At 36.2% G+C, this 26742-nt stretch overlaps 2 protein-coding genes across 2 annotated transcripts; one reads left to right on the top strand and one right to left on the bottom strand.

Annotated features, from left to right (window-relative positions):
• The first annotated feature begins 10438 nt into the window (after window positions 1-10438).
• On the top strand, window positions 10439-16038 carry LOC143304345 (uncharacterized). The gene is made up of 5 exons (XM_076626801.1): window positions 10439-10445; window positions 14323-14612; window positions 14826-15656; window positions 15740-15842; window positions 15916-16038. Exons 1-3 carry the CDS (start codon window positions 10439-10441, stop codon window positions 14976-14978), a joined length of 450 nt encoding a protein of 149 aa, XP_076482916.1. The 3' UTR covers window positions 14979-15656; window positions 15740-15842; window positions 15916-16038.
• Window positions 16039-19743: 3705 nt separating this feature from the next.
• Window positions 19744-25040, bottom strand: LOC143304350 (uncharacterized). Its single transcript, XM_076626804.1, has 5 exons — window positions 24956-25040; window positions 23651-23792; window positions 23231-23332; window positions 20682-20813; window positions 19744-20055 (listed from the first exon to the last, which is right to left on the bottom strand). Exons 3-5 carry the CDS (start codon window positions 23280-23282, stop codon window positions 19763-19765), a joined length of 477 nt encoding a protein of 158 aa, XP_076482919.1. The 5' UTR covers window positions 23283-23332; window positions 23651-23792; window positions 24956-25040; the 3' UTR covers window positions 19744-19762.
• Between the last annotated feature and the right edge of the window lie 1702 nt (window positions 25041-26742).

Raw genomic sequence — 26742 nt, 5'->3', positions numbered from 1 at the left:
AAGTAGCTGGAAAGGAGTTTTTCCCGTGCTCCTGTTTAATGTAAAATTCAGGTATTTCTGTACTTGGTCGACATGTTTATACCAATCATCGGGTTTAGGGGCAGTCAGTTTAGTTAGTAAAGGTATGAGTGTCCTGTTTACCCTCTCTACCTGCCCGTTCCCCCTCGGCGCCCCCGTCGTGACTAATAAATGCTTTATATTTTCTTCTTCGCAATACTCTTGGAACGCGTTGGATGTGAACGCTGTTCCCCGATCAGAGATAATTCGTCGTGGGTTCCCAAAAACAGCCGCTTGCTTCTTCAGTCGATCGATAACATCCGCGGTATCAGTAGATCTAGTAGGATAAAGCCACGTAAACTTCGTGAACGCATCCACTACTACAAAGATGTGTGCGTATCTTTTCTTTGTAGCTGTCATAGGGCCCACATGGTCAATATGGTAAGTGTCTAACGGTGTGTCACCTTTGTCTAACGGATTTAGATATCCCTCTTGCTTGCCCAATTTTCGTTCGGCTAGGATACAATCGAGACAGTTAGATACCACATGCTCGACCTTTTCACGTAGCCCCTTAAACCAAAAGTCCTTCTTGACTATAGCTTCTGTTTTGGTGACCCCAAAATGCCCACGCTCGTGCGCCTGCCTGACTACCTGAACCTGCATAGCCTTCGGTACTACTATTAACACATCATCCTTACACTCTTTATACAAAATATTGTTCCTTATTACATACCCATCGACCTGATTGCACGTTGCGGCGTCTAAAATCCTACGGACTTCAACGTCCTTGTTCTGTGCACTTCTCAACCGTGCAATCAGCCCGTCTTCACTTTCCGTTACATACATAGTGCTCGGCAGGGGGTTTCTACTCAGAGCATCCACATGCTGCATGCTTTTACCTGGCCTATGACACACCTGATACTTAAACTCGTCTAGTAACAAGGCCCATCTGGCTACACGCACACACAAATCTTTCTTTTTCATTGTCATAGCAAACGCTTGGCAATCCGTGACGATAGTAAACGGCATACCTAACAGATATATTCTAAACTTGTTCAACGCTTTTACAATTGCTAGTACTTCCAGTTCGTAACTGGTGTACTTTGCCTCGGCGGGAGTTGTTTTTCCGCTGGCAAAGTAGACCGGATGGAATTTTCCATCGTCCAGATCTAGTTGCATTAAAATTGCTCCGTAACCCTCTGCGGACGCGTCTGTATGCAACTCAGTCTCCGCGCCCATTCTATACAACTTTAACACTGGTTCGTTGACAAGCGCTGTTTTCAAGATTTCAAAGGCCTCTACTTCTCGATCGCCGAACTGAAATTTTACCTCCTTTTTCAACAACTCCGTCAAAGGCTTAGCAATCTTCGCGTATCCCCTAATAAATTTTCGAAAGTACCCCGTAAGTCCCAAAAAACTCTGAACCTTTTTAACAGATGTTGGCTTGGGAAAGTTTGCTACTGCCCTAGTTTTATGTGTAGACGGCCTTATGGTATTTTTTGAGACTATATACCCCAAATATTCAATTTCCTGCTGCAGAAAACGACATTTTCCCCAGTTTATAATTAGCCCATACTGCTCAGCTAACTCTATGACCATTTGCAAACATTCCCACGCCTCCTCTAAATTCTTTGCAAGAATAATAATGTCATCCATATACACGATAACAATACCTTTACCTACTAGTTCCTTAATGATCATCGAAATATACTTCTGAAACACAATGGGTGAAATCTTTAAACCAAACGGCAGCTTCAAAAATTCATATTGCCCCGATGGCGTAACGAAAGATGTATATTTTCGGCTGTCTTTGTCTAAACACACGTGAAAAAAACCATTCTTTAAATCCAACGTTGTGAAAAACTGAGTACCTTGCAATGCATCTAAAATATCATCAATTAAAGGCAATGGGAAATGTGGACACTCAATAAGTTCATTAAGCTCGCGAAAATCAACACAGACTCTGATAGAACCATCTTTCTTTCTAACTACAACTATGGGACTTGCATATTCTGAGTTTGACGGTTTTATTGTGCCTTCATTTGTCCATAATTCCATCAACTCGTCCACCTCTTTTTTCTCCGAAGGCGCCAATCTTCGCGGCCTTCGAACCACAGGTTTGTCACTCTTTAAAACGATTTTTGCCGTTATCCCAACGTCCCGCTTTTTCTCCGGCCTATACCCCCTAACGATATCGCGAATCGCTTCACGATAATGCGGTTCCCGTACGTGTGTTAGGTCTGTTTCGTCGGTCTGTTCTACCACGTTAACTCTAAACACATCCGGCACGTCTTTGTTAGTCTGTTCGTCAAGCCGCAAGAAAGTCACTTCGCCTCGTTTAACCCGTAACTCTACCTGATCCAGAAAATCAGTGCCTAACAACAGGCCGTGCTTCGTCAATATTTTGTTTGAAACAACGTGCAAAGTGATTGGCAGTTTACACCCATCAACCGTCATTACCTTGGTGAATTCACCCCAGGTCTCATTGCCAGCGGAACCAACACCGTCGAACTTAAGCGTGCATTTACCTAGCGGTGGTGACCCTAACCTCGCATACTCGTCTGATCGAATGAACGTGAGATCACTACCCGTATCCACTAGTGCCACAAACCTACAATCATCTATCGCCACTTCCTTCACATACTTCCCCTTTTCGGATCTTGACACTACGCAAGTCTCTTTCGGTCGTGCCGTACACCTCGCTGCAATATGTCCAAATCCGCTGCATTCGGAACACCTAACACCTTCTCCCCTCTCCGGACACTTAACACTTAGATGATCCTCACTACCGCAAATGAAGCATCTTCTTTTCTTCATTGCATCTACAGATTGACTGGGCTTCCCGTTCTTCTGGGTTTTAGCCGGCTTCACAATCGACTTTACTCTGCGACTCTTCTGCTCTTCGTACATCACTAACCTCTTCCTCAACTCTTTGATTGACGTAGCGCCGTACAATATAGCCTTATTGTTCTCGTCGTCTATTATTCCATCCACTATGTATTCCACCTTTGCTTCCTCCTCTATGTCCACATGGTTGGCTATTTCGAGCATGCGGTACATGTAAGCCAAACATGCTTCATCACTCTCCTTTTTTGTTTCTTCAAGTTTCTGATGTACTTGCCTACTGTTGACTTTCCTCGAAAATTCTTTCACTAGCCCCCTCTTCAACTCATGCCAAGTCCTGGCATGACACTCGAAGCTCGCAAATATTTTCGCTGATCCCTTCAGCAGCTTCCTCGCGTAGACTGCCTTCTGCCCATCCGACCACATGCACGTATCAGCGACTTCCTCGAACGACTCGAACCATCGTTCGACATTTTCACTTTTGTTGCCACTAAATGACTCTAATGCATCTTCGACGTCTCTAAAACTCAGTGTCGAACCAACACATGCCCTTCGACAATATTCATCACGGTCCTGATACACCCTTCGCGTACCTCTCTTGTATCCTCTTGCGTTTTTTTTTTGTCATTTTCATACTCACTTTCGTCGTCGCTTTCTTCTTCCGACGATATGTCATTACCATCCATGGCCACTTGTAGCCGTGCGCGTAATTCTACTTTTCTTCCCGTCGTTTTTAAACCCAAACTAGCGAGGCGCTCCTTCAACTCCTTCGTATTCATTTTCTCAAAATTTTCATCTTCGTTACAATCACGCTCAGCTCTCTGTACATTTCCTAAATCTCGTTGACCGGTTAGCTCTTCACCGCCCGTCGATCCCTTAGGATACGATTGTCCAGCCCTACACGCCCGATTCAGCCTTGCAATCAGCACTGATCTCGCACCAGATATAGGGAGGTTCATTCGCGCGAGCTTACTCCTCAGCTCCTCCAGCGTCGAACTCTCTTCACCCGACAATCGTTCGTCCCCAACGTTTGCCATTTTTCACACTACACAAACTTAAACAGTCAACGATATCGTCTTTTATCGCACCGCGTACCGGTAAATACACAACTAGCTCGAATAGCTCTGTTAAACCGTTTCGTTTTCTGTCTTGTCCAATCCCGGACGAGCCCCCAAAAATGTAATATCGTGATATAATATATTTACAAGGAATGGATGATACAGATGTTAATCGGACAGAAAAAGACGATTGTTGTTCAACCTGAACTATTCACACCAAACGTACAGAAAACAGCACAACTAAATAATTAGATAACGACTCGACTTTCACAAAATGCAATCAACACTCTCTCGGCAACGCCACTCGCAAACTCTGTTTGTTGATTCCTTTTTTCCCGTCCATTGGCAACCGCTCGTGGCCAAGATCACGTAGGTCTCCTCTTTCCAAAACTACGCGATCAAAAACAAACGCCTCGGCTCTCGCGACATTCCACGCGGTTCACCCGCCAACTCCCAGGCCTCTCACTCACGATACTACATATATACATTAACTATTTTTATGTGTGTACAGAACTGATGGCGAACTCATCAACCATTTTCTGAACGACGGATGGAAGAACATGAATAGCAATCCACACAGTGGAACTGTAAAGTATTTGTACGCCACTCACGAAACCAAACACTGATGCTATCCACCTGTAAACAAACAACATTTATAACTATGCATATAATTTTCACTTATGTTTACCACTATATATATATACACGCATGTTGTAAAGTAGGCGATATTTATAACATTCACTTCCATTGATAATGCAAGTGACTCATAAAAATAAGCTGCCATATTTACCATTGCATGCACATATATATATATATATATATATATATATATATATATATATACTCGAAAACAAGGTACATTTGTGATATTTATTCCTATTGATGATATATACTTATATATTTATAACAATAAAACAAATCTCATTTATACTACTTACCAATACGTACGCATATATGTATATAATTACAATCCAAGTAGTATTCATAATATTTATTTTCACTGATAACAAGTACGTAAAACCTAAAATAAAACAAAGGTTTTAACAATAAAAAAAAAACAAAAAAAAGAAAAAGAAAAAGGGGAAGAAGAAAAAAGGAAAGAAAAAAAATATAACATTGTTAGGGAAGTGATACATTTACACTGTACATGAGAGTGTGTGTGTAAGGGCCAGAGGGCGTCAAGGTATTAGTGGAGACAAAAGACTGTTGCCAGATGTTAGAAGAATCTAGGATAGTCGGTTGGCGACCAGCGTGCGTGCAAGACGTTCTTCAGAGAGTAATATAGATGTATAACTGTTGTGTGGGAAATGTAGGCAATAATTTGTATTCCCATATCCTCGAATTTCCTTAACAAATATATATAAATATAAAATTTTCTTTTTCTATAAAAGGTTATTCCTATTTCTGATAAACTCGAGAAATGAAAACATTATACCATGATACACTGACACAAAGATACACCACACAGAAGAAACTAATAGAGAACGCTTTAAGCTTGGCAAACTTACCGCCCGACGAATTTGCATACACCATAACCAAAACCCAGGATACATGGCTTTGATCGCAGGAGAAGCGGTCCATATAGTCAAATGCATTCCGGTACAAGTAAAGGTACGACATACAACAAAATGCTACTCGGAACTACCCGTTTGGCAAAGGAATCGCACCACAGGAACTCCGCCCGGACGTGCGCCAAACGTGGCGATATTCAGCACCATCGTCGTTGGCCACGAGCGGAATGTATACCCAAAAGACCTCGATGCACTACGGGACCACGTCATGTTCCCGGCAGAAAATCTGCAGTCTTGAACGCATTGGCCAGAGGAGCAACAGGAAAAACAATCGTCCCTGGAACAGTAAACATCCTGGGAATGATGGACAAAACACATTAACGACAATAGCGAAAAATACCGTATCAAGCTTATGGACTGGTTTTATGGAATTTGGAACTGTCAGTGCAGCAATATTTGGAATACTGGCAATATTTAAACTAATCAAGACAATAATATATATAGCCGCACACGGATACCAGTTACGTGAAATTTACGAATGCGGAATCGCCATATTAGGAGCAATATGCGGCTCAGTCACCCATCCGCTACTATATCTCAAAAGAAGACGAAATATCGATGATCAAACAGCACAACCTCAAGGGATATCGATAACACCGGTAGTCACTCAACTACCAACGACATCTACGTCCGCCTTGAGCGAACTCAGAGCTACCATCAGTCAAATTTCCTTTGGAAATTTGAACTCCAAGGGCGGGGATGTCACGTCCCGCGCTCCGCACGCGCCGTAACAAGAACAAGAAAACCATTCTATATAAAACACGCGAATAAGGATTTGAATGCACAAACGAACACACGGCACTACGAAACGAAAGGAAGGATTAACAAAACGAGGGCGATTAACGGATCCAACCAATAAACAAAATACATATACACACAATTCTAAATAAACCAGGAAATAAGAATAACTACAAAAGGGGAAAATAATTGAAACGCCAGGAATATATATATATATATATATATATATATATATATATATATGTATATAAGTATATTTCAATCAATCAATTTGGAGAGTTACATATAAGTATAAACATATATGCCGAACATGTAATAACCTAGTAAATATTAGAGACAGTGCTTCCAATACTATGCAATAAATACAATATTATCAATTTATGAAATATAAGTATACATGAAGTCAAAAACTAATAGTTTAACGAATACATAAAACATACAATATTGTATTATTAAAGAAATGAAGGTTACATTGTCAGAAATATATATAAGTGTGCGAATTCTATCAAACCGATAATCTAAGATACATACTTAAAACTAGCCTACATTCCGGTAAAGAATTATAAAATAAGAACTATATTACGGAACATGCATGTCTATATATAAATATATAAATTATATTCTAAACTAAACTACTATTAATGTATGCGCATTCTACATTATTGATTCAAATCGATAATCTAAGATACATACTTAAAACTAGCCTACATTCCGGTAAAGAATTATAAAATAAGAACTATATTACGGAACATGCATATCTATATATAAATATATAAATTATATTCTAAACTAAACTACTATTAATGTATGCGCATTCTACATTATTGATTCAAATCGATAATCTAAGATACATACTTAAAACTAGCCTACATTCCGGTAAAGGATAAATAAATAATTGACATTTCATTTCGTATGAATACTACACTGCCAGGAGAAATATGCATATGAATACGTATATATATATATATATGTCGGGTTAACATTAGGATTTAAGGCGCGTAACGATCGAATTAGCCATAGTAATCGTTTGAATTAGCCATTGTTTTACAAAACAGAGAATATATTTACACGAATAAACAAGGTTTTACAAATATTATGAATAATGAATTTTTATAAATGATATGATTGATTAACAAATGATAAATTAAATTATTAATTAGATTAAAGAATAATAAGTTTTATCGAACAATAAAAGAAACGAATAATATATCTTACGATTTACTAATTTAACGAATAATGAAAATTAACGATTGATAAATTTACAAATATTGAATTTAATTTACGCTATAAACAATGATCCGGGGTTCAAACGAATCCACGGTCAACGGGAAAACTTTAAACAATTTTATAACACAAAAAAATACGTTTGCCGAATCACTCGGAAAAATTACTCGATGTATCACTTTCCAAGGCGATCACACGAATGCCTCTCTGATTCAAATCTTTTTCGTAATACGACTGCATTTGTTTGTTATATTCTCGCTGGAAACATCGAGAAGGTTCCAATCGTTGTTGCTAGGCAATATCTGTCAGAAGTTTGTTATATACTCCTTGGAAACATCGAGAAAGATCCACACGCCGTTGCTAGGCAGTTTCTGTCTGGAGATTGATTCCTCATACAACGTGTGTCCCATTATATCGACATCTCTAAAGTACAATTCTATGTGATTTCTAGGGAGAACAATACAACCGATCCACACCTTCGTCAGGCAAAACGTTTATCCCGTGACCGTGGCTACGTTCAGCGACCAGTTGTTACCTCGAACCCACTTTCGCTTTTCACAAATGTCAAACAATTACAGATGACAATTACTTAATTACAGTTATGATAAGATCTGGGCTAAAGCATTAAAAGGCTTCCTCAAAATTGCATAGGGAAGGCTCCGGTTTTCATTTCATCTCCGACATATATATATATATATATGTATGTGTGCGCGTATGTTTTATATTATCGAATACTCTATAAAATAAACTTCTCAAAACAATAAATAACGCAATCGAAGAATTACAAAACATTAGCCATATTAAAATGACATATATATATATATATATATATATATATATATATATATATATATATATATATATATATATATGTCAGATCACGATTCGAATTTTGGGCGCCCGACGACTCTTCATGTGGACTAGCCATCGTTTCACAAAGCCGAGATTTTATTTACACGTATATACAGGTCTATCACTAAGCTTAACAAATAATAAGTACAACTATTAATAAGTCTAACAAACACTAAGCCTAATGAATAATACGATCTACGAATAATTAAATTAAATAATACTATTAGCAATGTTTGAGTTCAAACGAATCCACGGTCACCGGGATAACTCCTTACTAAGCGAAACTAACTTAGACGCAAATGCGATCGTCGAAAATGCTCGATGTATCACTCTCCAAGGCAATCGCAAGAATGCCAGCCTCGTGGAGATTTTTCTCCCTGTACGATTGCATTTTGTTTTCTATACCCGTTTGGAAGCATCGAAAAGGTTCCAAACGCCGCTGCTAGGTAGTTTCTGCCTGGAGTTTTGATTACTAATACAATGTATGTCCCATTGCATCGGCACCTCCGAGGCAACATCACACGTGGCTCGGCCCGCTCTCGAGGCCGCATGCCGCCACAACCACATTTCTCGGAAAACACATACAACCACTCCAGACCTCCGTTAGATAAAACATCCATCCCGTGACCGTGGCTACGTTCAGCGACCGATTGTCACCTCGAACCCAATCTCGCTTATTACAAATCTTAAGCAATTTCAACTATAATAAAATCTAGGCTAAGGTACTAGAGGATGTTCCCAAAATTTCCAAGGAAAGGCTTCGGCTTTCCTTTCATCTCCGACATATATATACGTATATTCACACGAACAATACTTTTGTCACTTTAAAGCAATATTAATAAATAAATGTTCTAATTGCGGTAGAATAAGGAAAAACGAGCGGCAGACGGAAAATTACTTCGATATTAAACAAAATTAAAGACCCGTCACTATAACTTTACTGATGACATTTATGAGCAGCCATGTTAGATTTACACGCGTCACGGCGACAGGAATATTAAGGATTAATGGAAGTCAGGCGCGAGAAATAAATCATGAAAACACATTGTTAACACTTTTCTTTAATAAAATCTGTGCGCAACTACAAATGTAAAATATATATATATATATAATATATATATATAATATATATATATAATATATATATATATAATATATATATTATATATATATAATATATATATATATAATATATATATATATAATATATATATACAATCAATTAAAAAGGGGGAAATATAAAATTAAAATACATATATTTAACAACCATAAAATAGATATCACATTTAAAAAATATATAAATATATATATATATCATACATAAAAACAAAAGACATTTAAAAGGAAAAAAATAATAATAATAAGGAACCTCTGATGGAGATGCCTCTGCAAGGGTAATAAAAATGGTAATTTTTAAAATGGTAAAAACGGTAATAACAATGATCACTATAATAATGAGCGAAGAATAATGAGCGTAATAAGAATGTTTACCAGAATAATAATGAGCAAAGAATAATGAACGAAGAATAATGTAATAAGAATGTTCACCAGAATAATAATGAGCAAAGAATAATGAACGAAGAATAATGAACGTAATAAGAATGTTCACCGGAATAATAATGAGCAATGAACGTAATAAGAACGTTCACCAGAATAATAATGAGCAATGGACGTAATAAGAATGTTCACCGGAATAATAATGAGCAATGGACGTAATAAGAATGTTCACCGGAATAATAATGAGCCCTGCTCTACGTTGCTTTGCTTATTTATGCCATCCCCCACGCGGTGGTGGTCCGCTGGGGGTACGCTTATGATTGTTTTTGCGATTTTGATGTTTTTTCCTTTCTTGTTGTTTCCCTAGGTTTCGGTGATCGACGTTCGAACAATGTTTGCGGAGGCATTTCCATCAGAGGTTCCTTATTATTATTATTTTTTTCCTTTTAAATGTCTTTTGTTTTTATGTATGATATATATATATTTTTTTTAAATGTGATATCTATTTTATGTTTGTTAAATATATGTATTTTTAATTTTATATTTCCCCCTTTTTAATTAATTATATATATATATATAATTATATATATAATATATATATAATATATATATAATATAATATATAATTAATTATATATATAATAAATATATATATATATGTCGGGTAGTTATTCAACTAATTGTAGTTATTCAACCCGATTGTAATTGTTCTAGTCGACCGCGGATTCGTTATTGAACCTAGGATCATTGTCATTAGTTTCTCGAGTACCTAACTACCACGGTTACTTGTCCGGTTCTATAATAATCGTATTTGCACTAGTCAATGTCTTCTCTATTGCATAACGATAACGTGTAACCCAAACGAAGATTCGTTTTACGCCCCTAACCCTAATTCTAATGTAAACCCGACATATATATATAATATTTTAAAATATTAATAAAAAATAATAATATTACTATAAATATTTAATTATCTATAAAATTAAATTATAAAATATTAATACTTAAATATTCTACCCTTTATTTTTAAATTGTTTAATATACAATTTTTTTTATTTTGAAAGAATGGAAATTACTATAATATAAATTGTATAATATATAATTTAAAAATTTTTTATTTATGATATATATATATTAAATTATAAAATATCAAAAATTTCAATTATATATTAATAAAAATAAAAAATATTAATGATATTATAAAATTAAAAATATTAAAAATTTTAAGATTGTATTTTTAATATTAATAAAAAATATTAATAATATTACTATAAATATTTTATTTATAATATTTAAATAAATATAATTATTAAATTATAAAAATATTAAAAATTTTTAAATTATATTTTTAGTTCTAATAAAAAGATATTAATAATATTATTATAAATATTTTATTTATAATACTTATATAAATATAGTAATTATTATTATTATTAAATTATAAAAATATTAAAAATTTTAATTTAATATATATATATTATTTATTCATTAATACGTTCATGCTGTAATACACGAACATATGCGTTACTCTGCTACTCACGATGCATCGTAACAAGTATGCATTTTTGTATGAAAAACCGTTTATTTTCATTTTATGTTCGTTTTTAAAGTCAGATGCGATACAAAATAACGTCAGTGTTGTTTTCTGGCTGCTCGCGAACATATGATATCTATTCCATTTTCAAATTGATTTTATCTACACGTTAAAGCGAGCTGTGGAATAAATCAAACTTGCTCGAGCCTGCTTGAATCTCTGTATCATTGTATTATAATGTGAGAACTTTCACAAGCCTAAATCTTGGCAGTCTGACGATCGAGAATATTGCTATCGGAAGAATCGCTCTCATCCGTAAACAAGATATTTCCAAGGATTGCGTTATAATTTTCTTAGCGGCTAACCATCGAATATTCGTCAAACGACATAATTTCGCACACGGCGAACCTTATAACGTACACCTTTTTGGCGTATTATTTTTCCCACTTTTTTTTCTTTTTTTTTATTAACGTGGAGGACACCAGGTCGCTTCTGGGAAAAAGCGGCGTGGTAGTGGCGGACGCCAACGGACTAAAACCTCCATGATGACCGTCCCGGCAGCGATCTAGAGGGGCCCGGGAACTGGTGTGAGGGATACACCCCCCCGCGCTCAATACACCCCTAATGGAGCGATATGCGGCCACGTCACACCGCGCCTCGTCGCCGGAGCCGCCGTGCCAGACAGTCCGCTTCCCCTGCCGGGCTGATTTGCTGCCCCGGGGCGCTGAGTTGCCAGCGCCTAAGTTTGCACCCCACCGGGGGGCGCGACGGACCTAGCGCGCCTCACCGAAGCGCTATATGGCCTCTGCCGCGCCCTCGCCGGTCAATTCTCTCAGGGTGAGAGTATTATTTTTCCCACTGCTGCGTGTGAAACCCCTATTGGACAAACTGTTCTTTGCAATACATCGATGGATAAATACGCGCACAAACACGCAATACGTGCAATAGAATACTCGAGGTCAATTTTGTGATCTTCTTTTTCAACAGATCTTCGCAAATCCGAAGGTGTAGAATTACCTCCCAAAGACATAAGATGACAACAAACACTTTCTTGACACACTGTATAACATTGAGGTATCCAGTTTTGCCACATACAATTTTGTCATTGTTACGTTTGACTTTGTTCATTGTAAAGTCAAATTTGCACACTCCATCTGTGAAATAGTACGAAGAATCATAGTGACTTGTATTCCTTATGATATCATGATGCCACATAATATATAATACAATACAATAATTCGCGAACAGATCACTCGTTAATTGCTTTTAAAAGAATTACCACGGAAGCTTCCTAACACGCTACCCGGGGGCCAGGGATTTATTTCGTCGATAAGTTAGGTTATTAAACTTATGTTCTTTCATTGAAGACATCGATGGACGCTGTGTTCCAGAAATCGCCAATCACACTTGGCGAAGCATAATAGTAATTTACAATAACAAATACTTAAGAATGCCTAATTTTGTTAAACATAGGGTTCAATTTACAATTATGTAAATATTACTTCTTGAAAGTAACTTCTTAATCAATTTTAACAAATTTTGTAAAATCATGTAATAAATCTTATTATTTATCATACGCGTGTATTAAGCCAATTGCCAACCGAACATGTTCAAACTGTATTTTTTTCAAAACGGGACCTTAAGCTAAAAAGCTTTATTTCACATATTCGACTTGTTCTTGTATGTGGTATCAGCACCTAGTCGGATGCCCACGTTATGCAGGACACCCTGATGGCGTTGAACGCAACGATTCAAATTGAACTGAAAAGTCGTTATGTTTTCAGAGGACTTGTGTGTAGAGGATGGTTGATCGTGAAATTTATTAGACAAGATTGCTCGTTGTTGAAACCTTCAAGTATATTTTCAAATGATTAAATAAATAATTATAGATAATGTTCTCAAAGACGGTAGATACTCGTAGATACTGATCCATAACTCTCGTGAACTCTTTACGATTGCGTCCGTTTAAACTGGTATAATATAAACAGATCGGGGGAGAGTCGGAGAATTCAAATTCGTCTTTGTTCGACGGTTCGACGGTAACGTAACGGCGACATTGTTTTGCCCGGAGTTTATTTATTAATATATTATGTATGTCCTCACGATCTTGATACTCCGAAGCAAAAAAACAACAACATGATTTGAAATGTTCTCTAGCTCATGTACCGCTACGTGTACTTTCAAGGAGCAAAACTGACACAGTTCCGCTTGTGACGCGAGACGGAGATTATCGTTTCACTTCCTTTAACGCATTTTTGCCATTGAAAGACACTAATTTCTGTGACTTGCTTTATCTCTCTTATAAATCTCTCTTTATATTTAAAATTTTATAGTTTTTGTGCAAACGTAAAAGGTAAGTAAATATTAATAAATATTATAATAATATAATATAATGCTATATAATAATATTAATAAATACTTCGCTATTTACTTATTTTATTTCCATTAAGGTATATTGTATTTTTCATTGCATTACTTTCATTTTTATTTAGTGTAATAATAAACGCATACGTTAATATTCATTGGCATTAGTGTAATTGTAAGCTTCACTGTAAATTTAATAAAATTTATAAGAACGGAATTATTAAAAGGGTATATATGTGTAATTAAACTAGATTCTATTCTCAATGTTACTTCATTATTTTATTATTGTTTCATATATATATATATATATATATTTTTTTTTAATTTACATGTGCTTCTAAGTTAATAGAACTAAACACATGTGTATGTATTAATTGCTATATACGTCATAATTTCAACCATAATATTAAATTATGGTATGTATTATTAAAAAGTATAGTTTAATGTATATATTAAATATATATCATTTATTCGTAGATTTTAAATATGGATACTGGATCAAAGAAGGAGATTAAAGAAATGATTACCAAAGATATATCGAATATACATAATTATTCCTTGGATGTTAAAAAATATGTTAACAACCAGCTTGAAGACACTCTGGATTATTTACATGGTTTAATTGCTGAAATACCACAATCAGTCCCTGGCCCTTCAACTACAAAGAGGCCGAAAGTTTTGAAGAAAAAAGGTTATCGTCGTAAAGAGACTATCCCAGAAAATGATATTATCAATACTGACAATACAGTAACAGATTCAGCAGTACATGATAAAACAGAAAATAAAGATGTAAAAACTGGGGATGTGCTGGAAACAACAATTGACCGAACAAAAAGAAAGGCTGCAATAAAAGCTGCAATTAATATTAAAAAGCAGCAGTCAATGTCACTTGTTACAAAATTACGAAGGCTAACTCTTGATGATGACAGTAATGTAAATGTTTGTGTCATATTATGATGAAATTTAATACTTTCAATCTTACCCCATATCTTATGTTACTAATCAATACTAACCCTTATATGTAGTACCCAATAATGTTCGATATCGGTTAATTAATGCGTCAAAATCTAATTGCTTATACAATTGTATGTACATTGTGTATATAAATACTACTATAACGTTGTTAAATATATTCTAAATTTTTAGAGGAAACGTGGAGGCCGACCTAAAAAAAAGGAAAGTGCTAGAAGTAGTTCAGATGAAAAAAACACAAAAGGTCCTACAAAACATAGTAAAACAAAAAAGAATGTTTTAAGCGAAACAATTTCAAAAGAAGATGCAATACAGCCGCAAATTTAGCAAATTTAGCAAAGCAGAAAGGATTGAACCATTAAAGTCTTCAATGACAACAAGAGATAGTAATATAAAGAGAACTTTTTCACGGAGTGAAAACACGAAGGGTAAATATTCTAATATTATTGATGATACAGTAATTCCATCAGCAAGAAATGATATTGAAGATCCTTCAATGTGCGAGGATGCACTTGAGAAATTTACTCCTCTTATGAATTCCACGATGGACATCAATTCTACTTATACGCAGAAGATGATGGACGCTACCGCAATTGTAGAACCTTTATCACCAATAAAATCAAACGAAACGGTAGTAATTAATAAAAACTTGGCTAGTAGTATAGGAAAAAATAATGAACCTAAATTTACATCACGGTCGCCAATAACTCTGCAGGAGGAGGTTCAGCAGCTGAATCAAGCGATTGGACTCACCGAGTTCGAAGAATTATTCGCAGAAGATGAGCCATCCCGTGAAAGGGAAATGTCTAATAGAAACATGACGAAACAGGACATTCAAAATGAAATGAAGAAAAATGTGCCCGTAAGAAGGAGAATCGAGGCCTTTGAAAAAGAAAAAATTTCAGAAAAAGCCATTGTTCAAAAACTGGCACGAAGATCTGTCGAAAAAGCAAAAAAATCTTATTAGCGAAACAAAAGAAGGAGACTCAGATGATGACATCGCAGGTAACATTACAAACAGTATCAAAGTATTCTTCTGTTATAAAAACACAAGCTATTATTCATTCGATATTTTATCCAAAATATAGCTCCAAACAGTAAGGTCCACTTCTGTTTTGCACAGTAAACCTGACGACGACACATCGGACGATGAAGCCAGACCAAGGCGTACAATTCCACATTAGGCGCAATGTAAGCGTTGTTTTACTTAATGAGTTAATAAACATTATAATGCATGGAGTACTCGAATTTTTATCAATTTTAGCATACATACGCGAAAATGAACTTGCAATGCAACGATAAATTCCGAAGAAAGCAGTCTATAAATTCTTTGATAGAAGAATGTGCACACCAGATTTAACTGAAATGTTTGAAAATATAGATAGGAATAGATTACAACGCACGTCCAGTGCAATATGGAAGACACCACCGCGTTATTCCATGATGGAAAACGAATAGAAGTTATAATTTGTTAAACTGAATGTTGTTGATTTCAAATTGTGCCTTAGAGCAGGAATACTTGCCATACCTTGCGTGTAATATAAAAATGATGTTACATTGCAACCATCGTTAAAAGATGTATGTGTTCTTAAAATATACCAATGAACGTAAGACTATTTCACTTTTTATATTTTAGAATGATCATAGGCATATATTACTTTTATTATATCATATAATCAAATTTTACCATTTTTTCTTATTTATATGTATCTTCTTAAGAATTAATAAATAAACCAATTAATAAATAATTGTTTTGGTACGACTTTTTAATGAGAAGTAAATTTTATTAGATTTGCCTTATTATCACCGTCGTATAATAATTCGCGAGATACGCGTGATATAATTCGCACGATTAAATAGCACTGGTGATTTCGTCTCTTCGTGTAACGAGGAGGGTCTGGTAAATGGGTCGACCGTGGACGTTCAATCTTGTAAGAGAACAAACGGCGGCACCGTATCGTCGAGCATTTTTCTTTCGGTCAACAGCCATCCATTTTATATTTAGCACATTCAGTTGCGACGCTAAATTTTCGTTACACCACCAGTTGTTTCGTCTGAAATTCGCGTGACGTAAGTGCATTACACTCTCGCACCCGTCAGCCATTCCTGCGACCACTTCGCGTGCGTTAACTCGATAATATTTCGTCTCTGTTACCTTGTCGCCGTTGCTGCTTGACACATCTCGCTTGCTGGACGACTGATCGATGAAAATTAAAACGGGACGCTGATTTACCGTATCGTTATTTTTGTGTCAGGTATTCTCTTTTTGCCGTTTCGGCGAATTATTTTCATTTCGAACTTTTTTAGTCTTATTGTTACGTCGATTCTTATATTTCAAGATCTAGTCTTGTATGTACGCTGGGGAGCGCTTTTATTTATTGATTCAACAAAGAATATCGTTGTAGGTGTCATACATGCGAGTAAAAGTAACGAAGTACGAGCAGTTTCACTGTAACATACTTCCTGATAATTTCTCGTTATTTATACCATAAGAAAGTATCAAAGAGGAACTCTTATCTCGAACGTGGATCTATTTGTCGATAATGCATGCGTGTAATACTCGAGTGTCGTTCATACAGCGTAAATATACGTGCAGATACGTAAACCTTTTATGATTTTTGTATCAAAGGCAGACCTGCTATAATACTCGCAAGTGAAATATAATTCTACGAAAGAAAATGGAGCAAAAGAGTTTCGTTGGTAATATATTCTTCCTTTTTCATCACAAGTTTCCTCTTTGTTGTGCTTCTGTTACATCATAATCCTGTTAGATTTACGCGCGTAAAATTTCACTTTGTTGCACTATATATCTCATCATCGCCATCTGCCGAACACCTGTGAGAAACGCAGTTTACTTTGTCTCAAAGCGAGCAAACGTCTAATTTCACAAATTGGATTTTCATCAACAGCGAGAAGGGTATATGCGATGTAAAGGAGGCTGTAAGGGCGTCCTAGGGCTTACGGTGGTTGTCACGATGCCGGAAGTGGCGCCGAGCAGACACGTCAAGGGAGAATCAGAATCGCTATTGGGAAAACCATCACGAACATTTGTCCTTCGCGCCACCAAAATTCTATCTTCTGAGATATTTTTCGCGTTTCCGAGGTCATCGCCACTCTCCTTAACTTTGCCTTACGATGTATAATATCTCGATGTTACGGTAGTTAGAAATTTGTATTAATTTGGAGAACCTTGCAAAAGTACGCAAATCTGCTACGATAGTCGGATAGAGAGTATCGGCAGAGATCTGTTCCTTTATCGTGAAACTCTCTCGGACAACTTAGATGCTACCAGATATCGCTTCTCGCATCCAACCATTTCGTAATAAACGTAGATCACCCAAGAAATTTCTCAATTGTCATTCGTTAATTTCGCGCAACTTTTGCTTTATTTTAGCTACGTGGGAACCTATTAGTGCGCAAATGTTACCCCGAAAATGTTACTCCTCTGTGCCAAATATCGTTCACGTGTATAATCAAAGTTGCATAAAACCGCGCACAATTGCATCAGGAAATTTCTAATAATTTGCTCGTCTCGCAGGACGAAAACAGGCTCACGAAGGATCCCTCTGTTCTGGCTATCGAATGTACCGCAAGCACGTAGTTTCAAGTGTCCGTTCTCTAGAAAATTCGAAACAATTTATGGTCGATGGTCGAGTGAACGGTGCAACGGTCGAGTCGGAAAGATCAGAAAGACAAATCGTCATAGTTCGAACAGACCGGGAAGCAGAAACGCACTTCCATGATCATTTGTATCGTTGCTCGATCTGTTGCTGCGCAATGACCGAGCAAACTGTTGATTTTTCTTTTTCTGCGATGCTACTATACTCTACACTCTATGCTTTATACCGTTCTTTTGCCCGCTATTTACCTTGTACGCGAACTTTTTATCGCTAGTGGATTGCAAAAATCCTTTTTTATCACGAATTTTACGTGACAATGCGTAGGTCAAGGTGGACGTAAGACAAAGGAAGGTGTAGATAAATAAGACAGGGTGTATTTAAAAATAATAAGTTATTTATTACAGATTATTTAATATGTATACAGGCTATTCGTATTATAACAGCGATAGCTAGTGTTAAATTAACAATGACAGTTTCTATCGTAGTTAATATTATATTGGTTATTGGCCATGACGAAGGCGAATTTTGATAGCCCTGGTCGAGGTCGGTGGTCTGGATCTATAACAAATAATACTATATTAATATAGCAAAGAAATGTCGTAAATATCGATATCATTTGCAAGGCGATTCATTTTGGGCATAGTGAAATTATGTTGATCAGTTTGTGGATATTAGGTTGAAATTAGATAATAAAGTTATAGATTTACCCGTTTTAAGGGATTGTTCAGGCGCCGTTAATTCACTGGATATGTCGCCCTGACGCAGGATGTTTAAATTTTAGATCATATATTGTACTGATAGGAAGTATTTTATCGATACAATTATGAGTTTATTTGATTAAAATATCTAACGTAGTGTCTAGTCACCAAACGAATTAGTAGATCAGCCGTGAACAATGGCAGTAATTTGTATAATAACAAAGGATAAGCCAAATATAGCAGAATGACTCATCGGCTAGCGGGAGGTTGTGTCTAATTATCAAAAGCGAAAGAAATATGAAAGATCCTAGTTTGTAGGACTTGTTGACAATCAATGTCAACAATTTTTTCGTTTGGTCCATAGAATGTTTTGAGTGGGCTGTATTTCGACACACGACAAAATTGATAACGTAAACAAATCTTATATATTTGTTTCAAGAAATGATAGCTTGTTTGTGAGCGGTATCTTTAGACAGATTGTTGAAAACTGGATGTTAATTCGGATTTTATATTTTCAATAAGTTCGCATGAGTATTTTAGTCAAATCTAGCACGAATCGAACAGGTGAAAACAATCTATACGGCGTTCGTGCTGAGGTGGTATGATGATAGGTGCGTAAGGAACTACTCTTGGTGTTTTTAACGAACAATAGTTTATTTAGAACTAATCAACAATCAGAGTTAACAATTAACAATTAACAATTACACTTAACAGACAACTGGTAACAACTAACAAATAACGATAGACACCGATAGATCATTCGACGCGTTGCTATGCAAATAATACCGAGGAGTTACACATTTAATGGCGTAAGACAGACTGCCTGTGCTTTTGTTTCGGATCGCGCAGATTCTTCCCTTCGTAGCCCATCGATATCCCCCACTAGCGTGCATTCATTAGATGTGCCGCCAGTGCTGGCACGTGTATGCTCTTCCGAGAATTCGGCGGAAAGAGTGTGAAGATATCGATGGTACATTGGGCACGTCGGTGTTGCGCTTTGGCGGCGTCGCGCTTTGCATCCGGAGCCGTTGAAAAGTTCCGCGGCCCGTGCCGCCACAGTGCTTGGCAGGTTTTTATTTTGTTTACCTAGTGGATCGGTATGATAGAGTTCGAGACATGTGGAAAGTACGGCTTCCAGGCAAGCAGGGGCTGATTCAGCGCATTAAAATAAAAAGAAAATTTCGTATAAACGTTTTCGAGTAGACGCTTGCTTTGTGTCACAGTACTTTCTTACCTATCTTTAGAGAAATTACTCGAATCGACCAGTTCCAGTTTCTACGGAAACGCGAATGCGTCGCGTCATAGATCGTCCATCTTGTTCGAACAGCTTACACGAATTTGTCGAAAATTTTGATCGTCACGTCAACTAACGTTTTATAAGTAAGAGATTTTAAACGCCCCCGTATTTAATAATCAAACGGATTCGGATCCGAAGAGCGTATTGGTCCGGAAATAAGGCCAGCACGATTTATCTATTTTCCAAGAAATCGTTCATCTGTGTAATGTTTAGCATCGCAAAATAAGCTATAAGCGGAACGTAAGGTCATATTAGGCATATTATGTTATATAAAATTTTCTTCTTATTTCAGTATTCAGAATCAACCTCTGCCATATTTTCCACGTGTTCTGATTCACCTTGTATAATATATAAGAATGATAATTGCAAATATATTTGTATAATAACTCTATGATAAGCGCTTAATAATACATACAGTGAACTTGTACAGAGTAACGTTTGCTGACTGTCGGAGGCACATTGTTGCTGTCTATGCAAAGACAAGTGCCCATTTCTTGTCGAAGAACTCCAGTCAATTCTAGCGTTTCACCCACATAAGTTTTCAACGCTGAAACATGAAAATATATAATCGTTATTTTTTAGCTTTGCCTCTATTTGATCTTCATCTTATCTGCTTACGCGCTTAATAATAGAACTAGGTTTGGTCTACGTAAAAAGTAACTTCTTTTTATTAAGACTCATATTTATTAAGATTTAATAAGATACAATTTATTAAGATACATGTAACGAAAGGCAGGAAGTAGTAACATTTTACGTGAATTTGCATGGATCGAATATGCTGATGTGCTTACGAATAAGAGAGTATTGATCGATAATTATTAAAGCCAATTGTTTGTGACATGGGAATAAGCAAAAGTCATTTTTAAGTTTAAAGATCTTTAGTTTAGTATTGAAATGTGTTTAATGTATTTTAGCAAAAGTAGATAAAATAGGAATATTAAAAAGTTGTGTTTTGAAGACAAAATTTGACAAAAATGATGCATATACAAATGCTATCTGTGGTCATTAATATATTTTTTCGTTATCGACAGAACATTTTCCCTTGATTTTATTGACATATTGGATTAATCACTTCTTTAAGTTACTCGTTGTTGAAACAACATCAAAATCGTATATTGTTTCATGCTAAAAAATCTACTAAATCCATTGACGGTGAAACGATATTTCGTATACGGTTCTTACAAGAATTATTATTATTTAAGACTTAGGAAAACGTATATACAGTAGCCACGCACACTGTGCGTATTTCTGGCGCGCGTTTCCGTTCAGTGACAGTACTTCGGCGGACTGGATTGCCGAAGCGAAAGGGTTAAAAAAATACGATAAAATCACATGTAGCTCTCTATTTGTCTAGTCGCTTTTGTAGCAATATCACTATGTCCTCTGACATACTTGAGGTTTCTTACAATTCACAAATTAAATGAACAACTGTGCAGGCGAAATCGCTGCTGTAGAATCCCTGCTTCTGTAGAATCAGTCGTATGGATTTCAAAATTTAGTATGTCGCCGGGATTAGCGTTATCCAAAGTACGCCACAGGAATAGAACATAAAGATATTTCTCAAAATTTGTTATTGCTGGTATGATATTGCTGAAATACAAGGCTGCAGTTTCTTAATGTCGTCAAAACATTCAGTTCTTTTTTGGTCAGTCACTTTTCGCGTGTGTCACGACCGGCATACTTCAAATCCGACGGACTGACGATAGAGATAGAGATAAAGATGTGGCGGCACTCGGCGACAATGTATATCGCTGAAGTGCCTAATGAACCATCAACATCCCAACGGTCCTTCCACCGAAGGTTCTAGAAGAAAGAGCACGTGGCAACGATCGCGGACGCCTAGCAAATGCATAGACGGTGGGGATGTTGAGGGATGACAAAAGAAAGTAATCGAATCCGATCGAAAGTAAAATCGTAAGAGTCAGTCTTAGAAAGTCACGCCTAGAGTTCGGAAGTAGATTGTAAAGTGTATTGATGTTAGAAAAAAAATAAAGTTTTCTTTTTTTTATTTTTTACCTCAAATTCCTTTTTTATTTTGTTATTTTACGTGACAATAGCATCGTCACCGAACTTTACTGATTTTCCATCTTTAGAACAGTCGACATCTCTTGACCGGGTTTCCACCCTTAGATCAGTCACCTACTTCACTTATCTATACGCACCAGCCCAACTATCTTCTCTACAAAGTTGTTGGAATAAAGTGCGAATTATAAACCGTTATCTCAGTGTAATACTTCATATAACCACCTCTATTGTCCTAACCGAAATAGGGAATCGATCATTTCATTTGCGAGAATCATACCACGAATGTTCGTTATTAGAACACGAAACATAGTTAACACACAACGGTCGCGTGTTATAAATATCCGAAAATATTTCCAAGAATTCAAAAGTTCACAACTAAAAGAATGCTTAAAGAATGCTAGAGAAACGCGCGCGAAGCCTTGCTTTGAAGTATTTCAGTCTATTTGCGCGCCACCTCTATGAAAAAGACACAAGTTACAAAGTTGCAATATATGACGGAAACTATAGCAAATTCACGTAATATAGAAAAACAATTTGAATTCGATATACCAATACCTAGTGTGTTACAATACCTATCGAAATAGTTAAAGCTATTATTGTTAAGATTTCTATGTTTCAAACTGTCTACACGAAGCTATCGTTAAATTATCAAGGATTCTACATTATGAATTACATTGAAACAATAAAATAATTTGTTACAAGTTCGTTTGAAATAAGAGAATGATTTCATATATTTGAATGAAAAAAAGTGATTTGTTTAATCGCATTTACTTTCATTTTAATATTCCAAATAATTACGAAACGATCTATTATGAAGTAAGTATCAAGTATATTTTAAAGTAGACATAAATTGTATATCAAATGTTACCCATGCTCGAATAAAAAGACGATAGAACCGTTCATACACAGCTGTCTTAGTTAAAATAAATTAAACGTTACCAGATTTCCATGAAAATTCATCAGACTGATCGTTGATCGTCGTTGCGTCCATATATTAATATTCCTGTTACTTCTATATTATCCCTGCCATCGATCGAAAACCTGCACAAAAACAAACTAGAAATGTATAAAATAATTACATGAAAATACGATCAAACGATCAATAACGATTTTATTACGAAAGCTTACGATACAAGCTACCGGTAACAGTATCATTTTGTAAATAGACGGTTAAAGAGAGATACAAACAAAAAATTTCAGAAAACCACCTAATTTCATTATCTGAATGTTCGACAAATCGTTAAATAAACGTGGATTGATTAAACGATATTAATAACGAGATATAAACGATAGTAAAAAATATAGTAATGACAGTAATGAAGAAGTGACGCCGCTAATAGGTTAGAATAGGTTACAAACCTGACGCAACGTGATCCATGTTATCGATAGAAAAGAAGACGACTGAATGGACTCGTCGCACCTTAGTTTCGCTGAGCAGCTTCCAAAGTGGCGTGGTGGGAAGGATGACGGAGATACAAGCAGATACGGAAAGTCAAACGATCTACACAAAACGATCTTACACGAATCTTTCCAAATTTCAAACAAAGGATACATCGCGCAATATCTATATCTCACACAATGATTACATCCATCTTTATAAACATCGTACTGTAACATCGAAAAATAAGGATATAAAATTTTTTTTCGCTTACTTACAATTTATTAATATTAAACTGAATATACAGATATAAATTGGACAGAGAACGATATTTATTTAACGGAACTAAATGCAATACTCGTATCTATATCAAATAACTTTACAGTTATTTGATCACTCTCGTCACAACGAATCTAACACACCCACTCTCTCTCTCTACAACTCTATCAATTCTCACGACTCTACTCTTCGACGACTCGAAACCTCTAACGACTCTACTCTTCAACGACTCGAAAGCTCTAACGACTCTACTCTTCAACGACTCAATTAGCTCTGCTCTTCGCCAATACAATCCTGCCCGGTCGTGCTCGCTCTTGCTCTCGTCCTCTCACACACACACACTTTTCGGCTCACATACTTTGGCCTCTCGATTCCTTGAAATATGAAACCGTACCTCTGTTTTGACACTGCTTATCCTTTCTCGCGTCGCTGTTACTAGGCGCTCTTGGATGTAAACAAACCACAAAAGACGACGTACACGGTGCTTTCTAATTTCAACCGATCTCTAATTCAAATCTATTCTACGATATTACAGTACGATAATTCGTAGCCCCACTGGTTTGCATTCGGCACCAAAGACACATTTGTCTAACCTGGGACGGGAGAAAGAAAATGAAGCTACTGACGCTGTATGTGCCCCTAAAAGTAGGCAGAAGCCAAAGAGAAACTGCAATCAATCGGAAAATCAAATAAAAATCACGGCACGAACGAACGAGTTTGCGATCTTTCGGAAGAATCAATGGACGCGTGTTTCGGCAGAAAAAGAGAATAGAATTTTAATTTTCCTTGCAAGATGGATAAGTATCATTGTACACGATGAGCTCACAATGCTCTTAACATAGACTAATCTATCTTACGAATAATTAAGGCTAAAACGCACGCATTCCACGGTGTCTCACGGCGTATGTATTGAAATTTATCAATTAGAATAGGTACAGCATGTGGTTCCAAATAATTATACATGAACATTGAACTTACCGTCGAAGAAACGAAACCATGCGACTTACCAATGGTAGCACGCATCATTGGATGATGAAAACTGGTTGGCTTTGATCTAAATTGCACTTGCTCCCTTGATTCCATGAATACATTCTATGAATAAATTGATATAAATAAATAGAGTAATTATCATAAATTATTAGTTTAACTGTAGGTAAGGAATTAATTAGGAGAGATAAATGATTTTCGATATCTTACGATTGGTATAAAAGAAACTAGAATGCTTTTGAAAAAATATCTTAACCGCAGAGAGAATTGTTTTATCAAATGGCCGTCATTGAACGCTTGGATCGATTGATTAGGACGGAGTATTTAACGCCACCCTTCGGTGCAAACAATAACTGTGTACGCCGAAGGTAAAGAATATGAACTAAACCACCGAGCTTACTCAATGAATAAACCAAACTATCGTTCATCATTCATCTAAAGTAGTAAGTAATAATAATATACATAGTATCTGATTATTAATATATACGTATTGTTATTGGCAACGAAAATGTTTAACAAAATAGCAACTTGCAAATCAAGTATGCATACATATATCTAATATTTTTATATTCCAGATTAAACAAATTATACCCTGAAGCGCAATCTTATTTCGATCGTATCTCCAATTATTCTCCGATATTAATTGGCTAATTAATACATAGAACTATATTCGCAAAAACAACACCATAATACCTGCTATTGCAGTAACAAGTACAGTACCAATTAACTAGAGTAAGGGAAAAAATGAAAGAAATAGGCAGAAGAAAATATCCGTATTATTCGTTTTCATAATTCGTTTGAAGCAGTCGACTAAAGTGGAAAATTGTTCGAAAATAATTTATTTGATCTTATAACTTAAAGTTAGTTTGTTTCTATGTTATTTTAAAAATAAACATAATAAAACAGTTAAAATGTTGGTTTTAAGCTCGTTCGGCTTATTGGGCTTATTAATAATAAAATAAGCAATATCGAATATTTATAATATTGTATATTTTGCCGAATATAATTAAAAAGATGTAATCTAGATAGAAAATTATTTCATCTAATAATTTGTATACTTTGGATAATTTCGATATTTTTGCATATTATATACGTTCTATGGATCGCTTCGCTTTTAGATCTGTCGTAAGTGCAGAAGAATCTCGCGCTACAATGCCTTAAGAATTATACTATGCGAATTATATTATTGACAAAGTAAATAGATGTTTTTAAAAATGTTATTTCCACATAGCATAGCATAGCATAGCATAGCATAGCATAGCATAGCATAGCATAGCATAGCATGGCATGGCATGGCATGGCATGGCATGGCATGGCATGGCATGGCATGGCATGGCATGGCATGGCATGGCATGGCATGGCATGGCATGGCATGGCATGGCATGGCATGGCATAGCATAGCATAGCATAGCATAGCATAGCATAGCATAGTATAGTATAGTATAGTATAGTATTGTATAGTAGTAGCGGTATAATTTTTAAGCAACTTTTTTAATTCAATCTATATGTAATGCTGGAAAAATGTGCAAAGCGCAGAATTCGAGGAGGATAAAAAGTTTGGCCGATATAAAACGCGAGGGGGAGAGCGCGTTGCGGTGCGGCGTCGCCGCGTCGCCGCGCCGTCACGTAGGTCGGTTAGTAGGGTAGAAGGAGACAGGCGTATGCATAGAGAGAGCACGCACGTACAGGTCGCGAACAGAAAAGGAACGAAGCCACCGCGGTAAGACAGAAAGCGTACGAGATAGATCTTGGTAGAGAGGGGCGGAGGGCGTCAGAGGAGGGTCCCGAAAGAGAGCCAATGAGCTCG

This window comes from Bombus vancouverensis, unplaced genomic scaffold, assembly GCF_051014615.1.
Source record: "Bombus vancouverensis nearcticus unplaced genomic scaffold, iyBomVanc1_principal scaffold0031, whole genome shotgun sequence".
Taxonomy (NCBI): domain Eukaryota; kingdom Metazoa; phylum Arthropoda; class Insecta; order Hymenoptera; family Apidae; genus Bombus; species Bombus vancouverensis.
The sequence above is the reverse complement of the archived record's forward strand: the minus strand, read 5'-3'. Positions and strand labels throughout refer to the sequence as shown.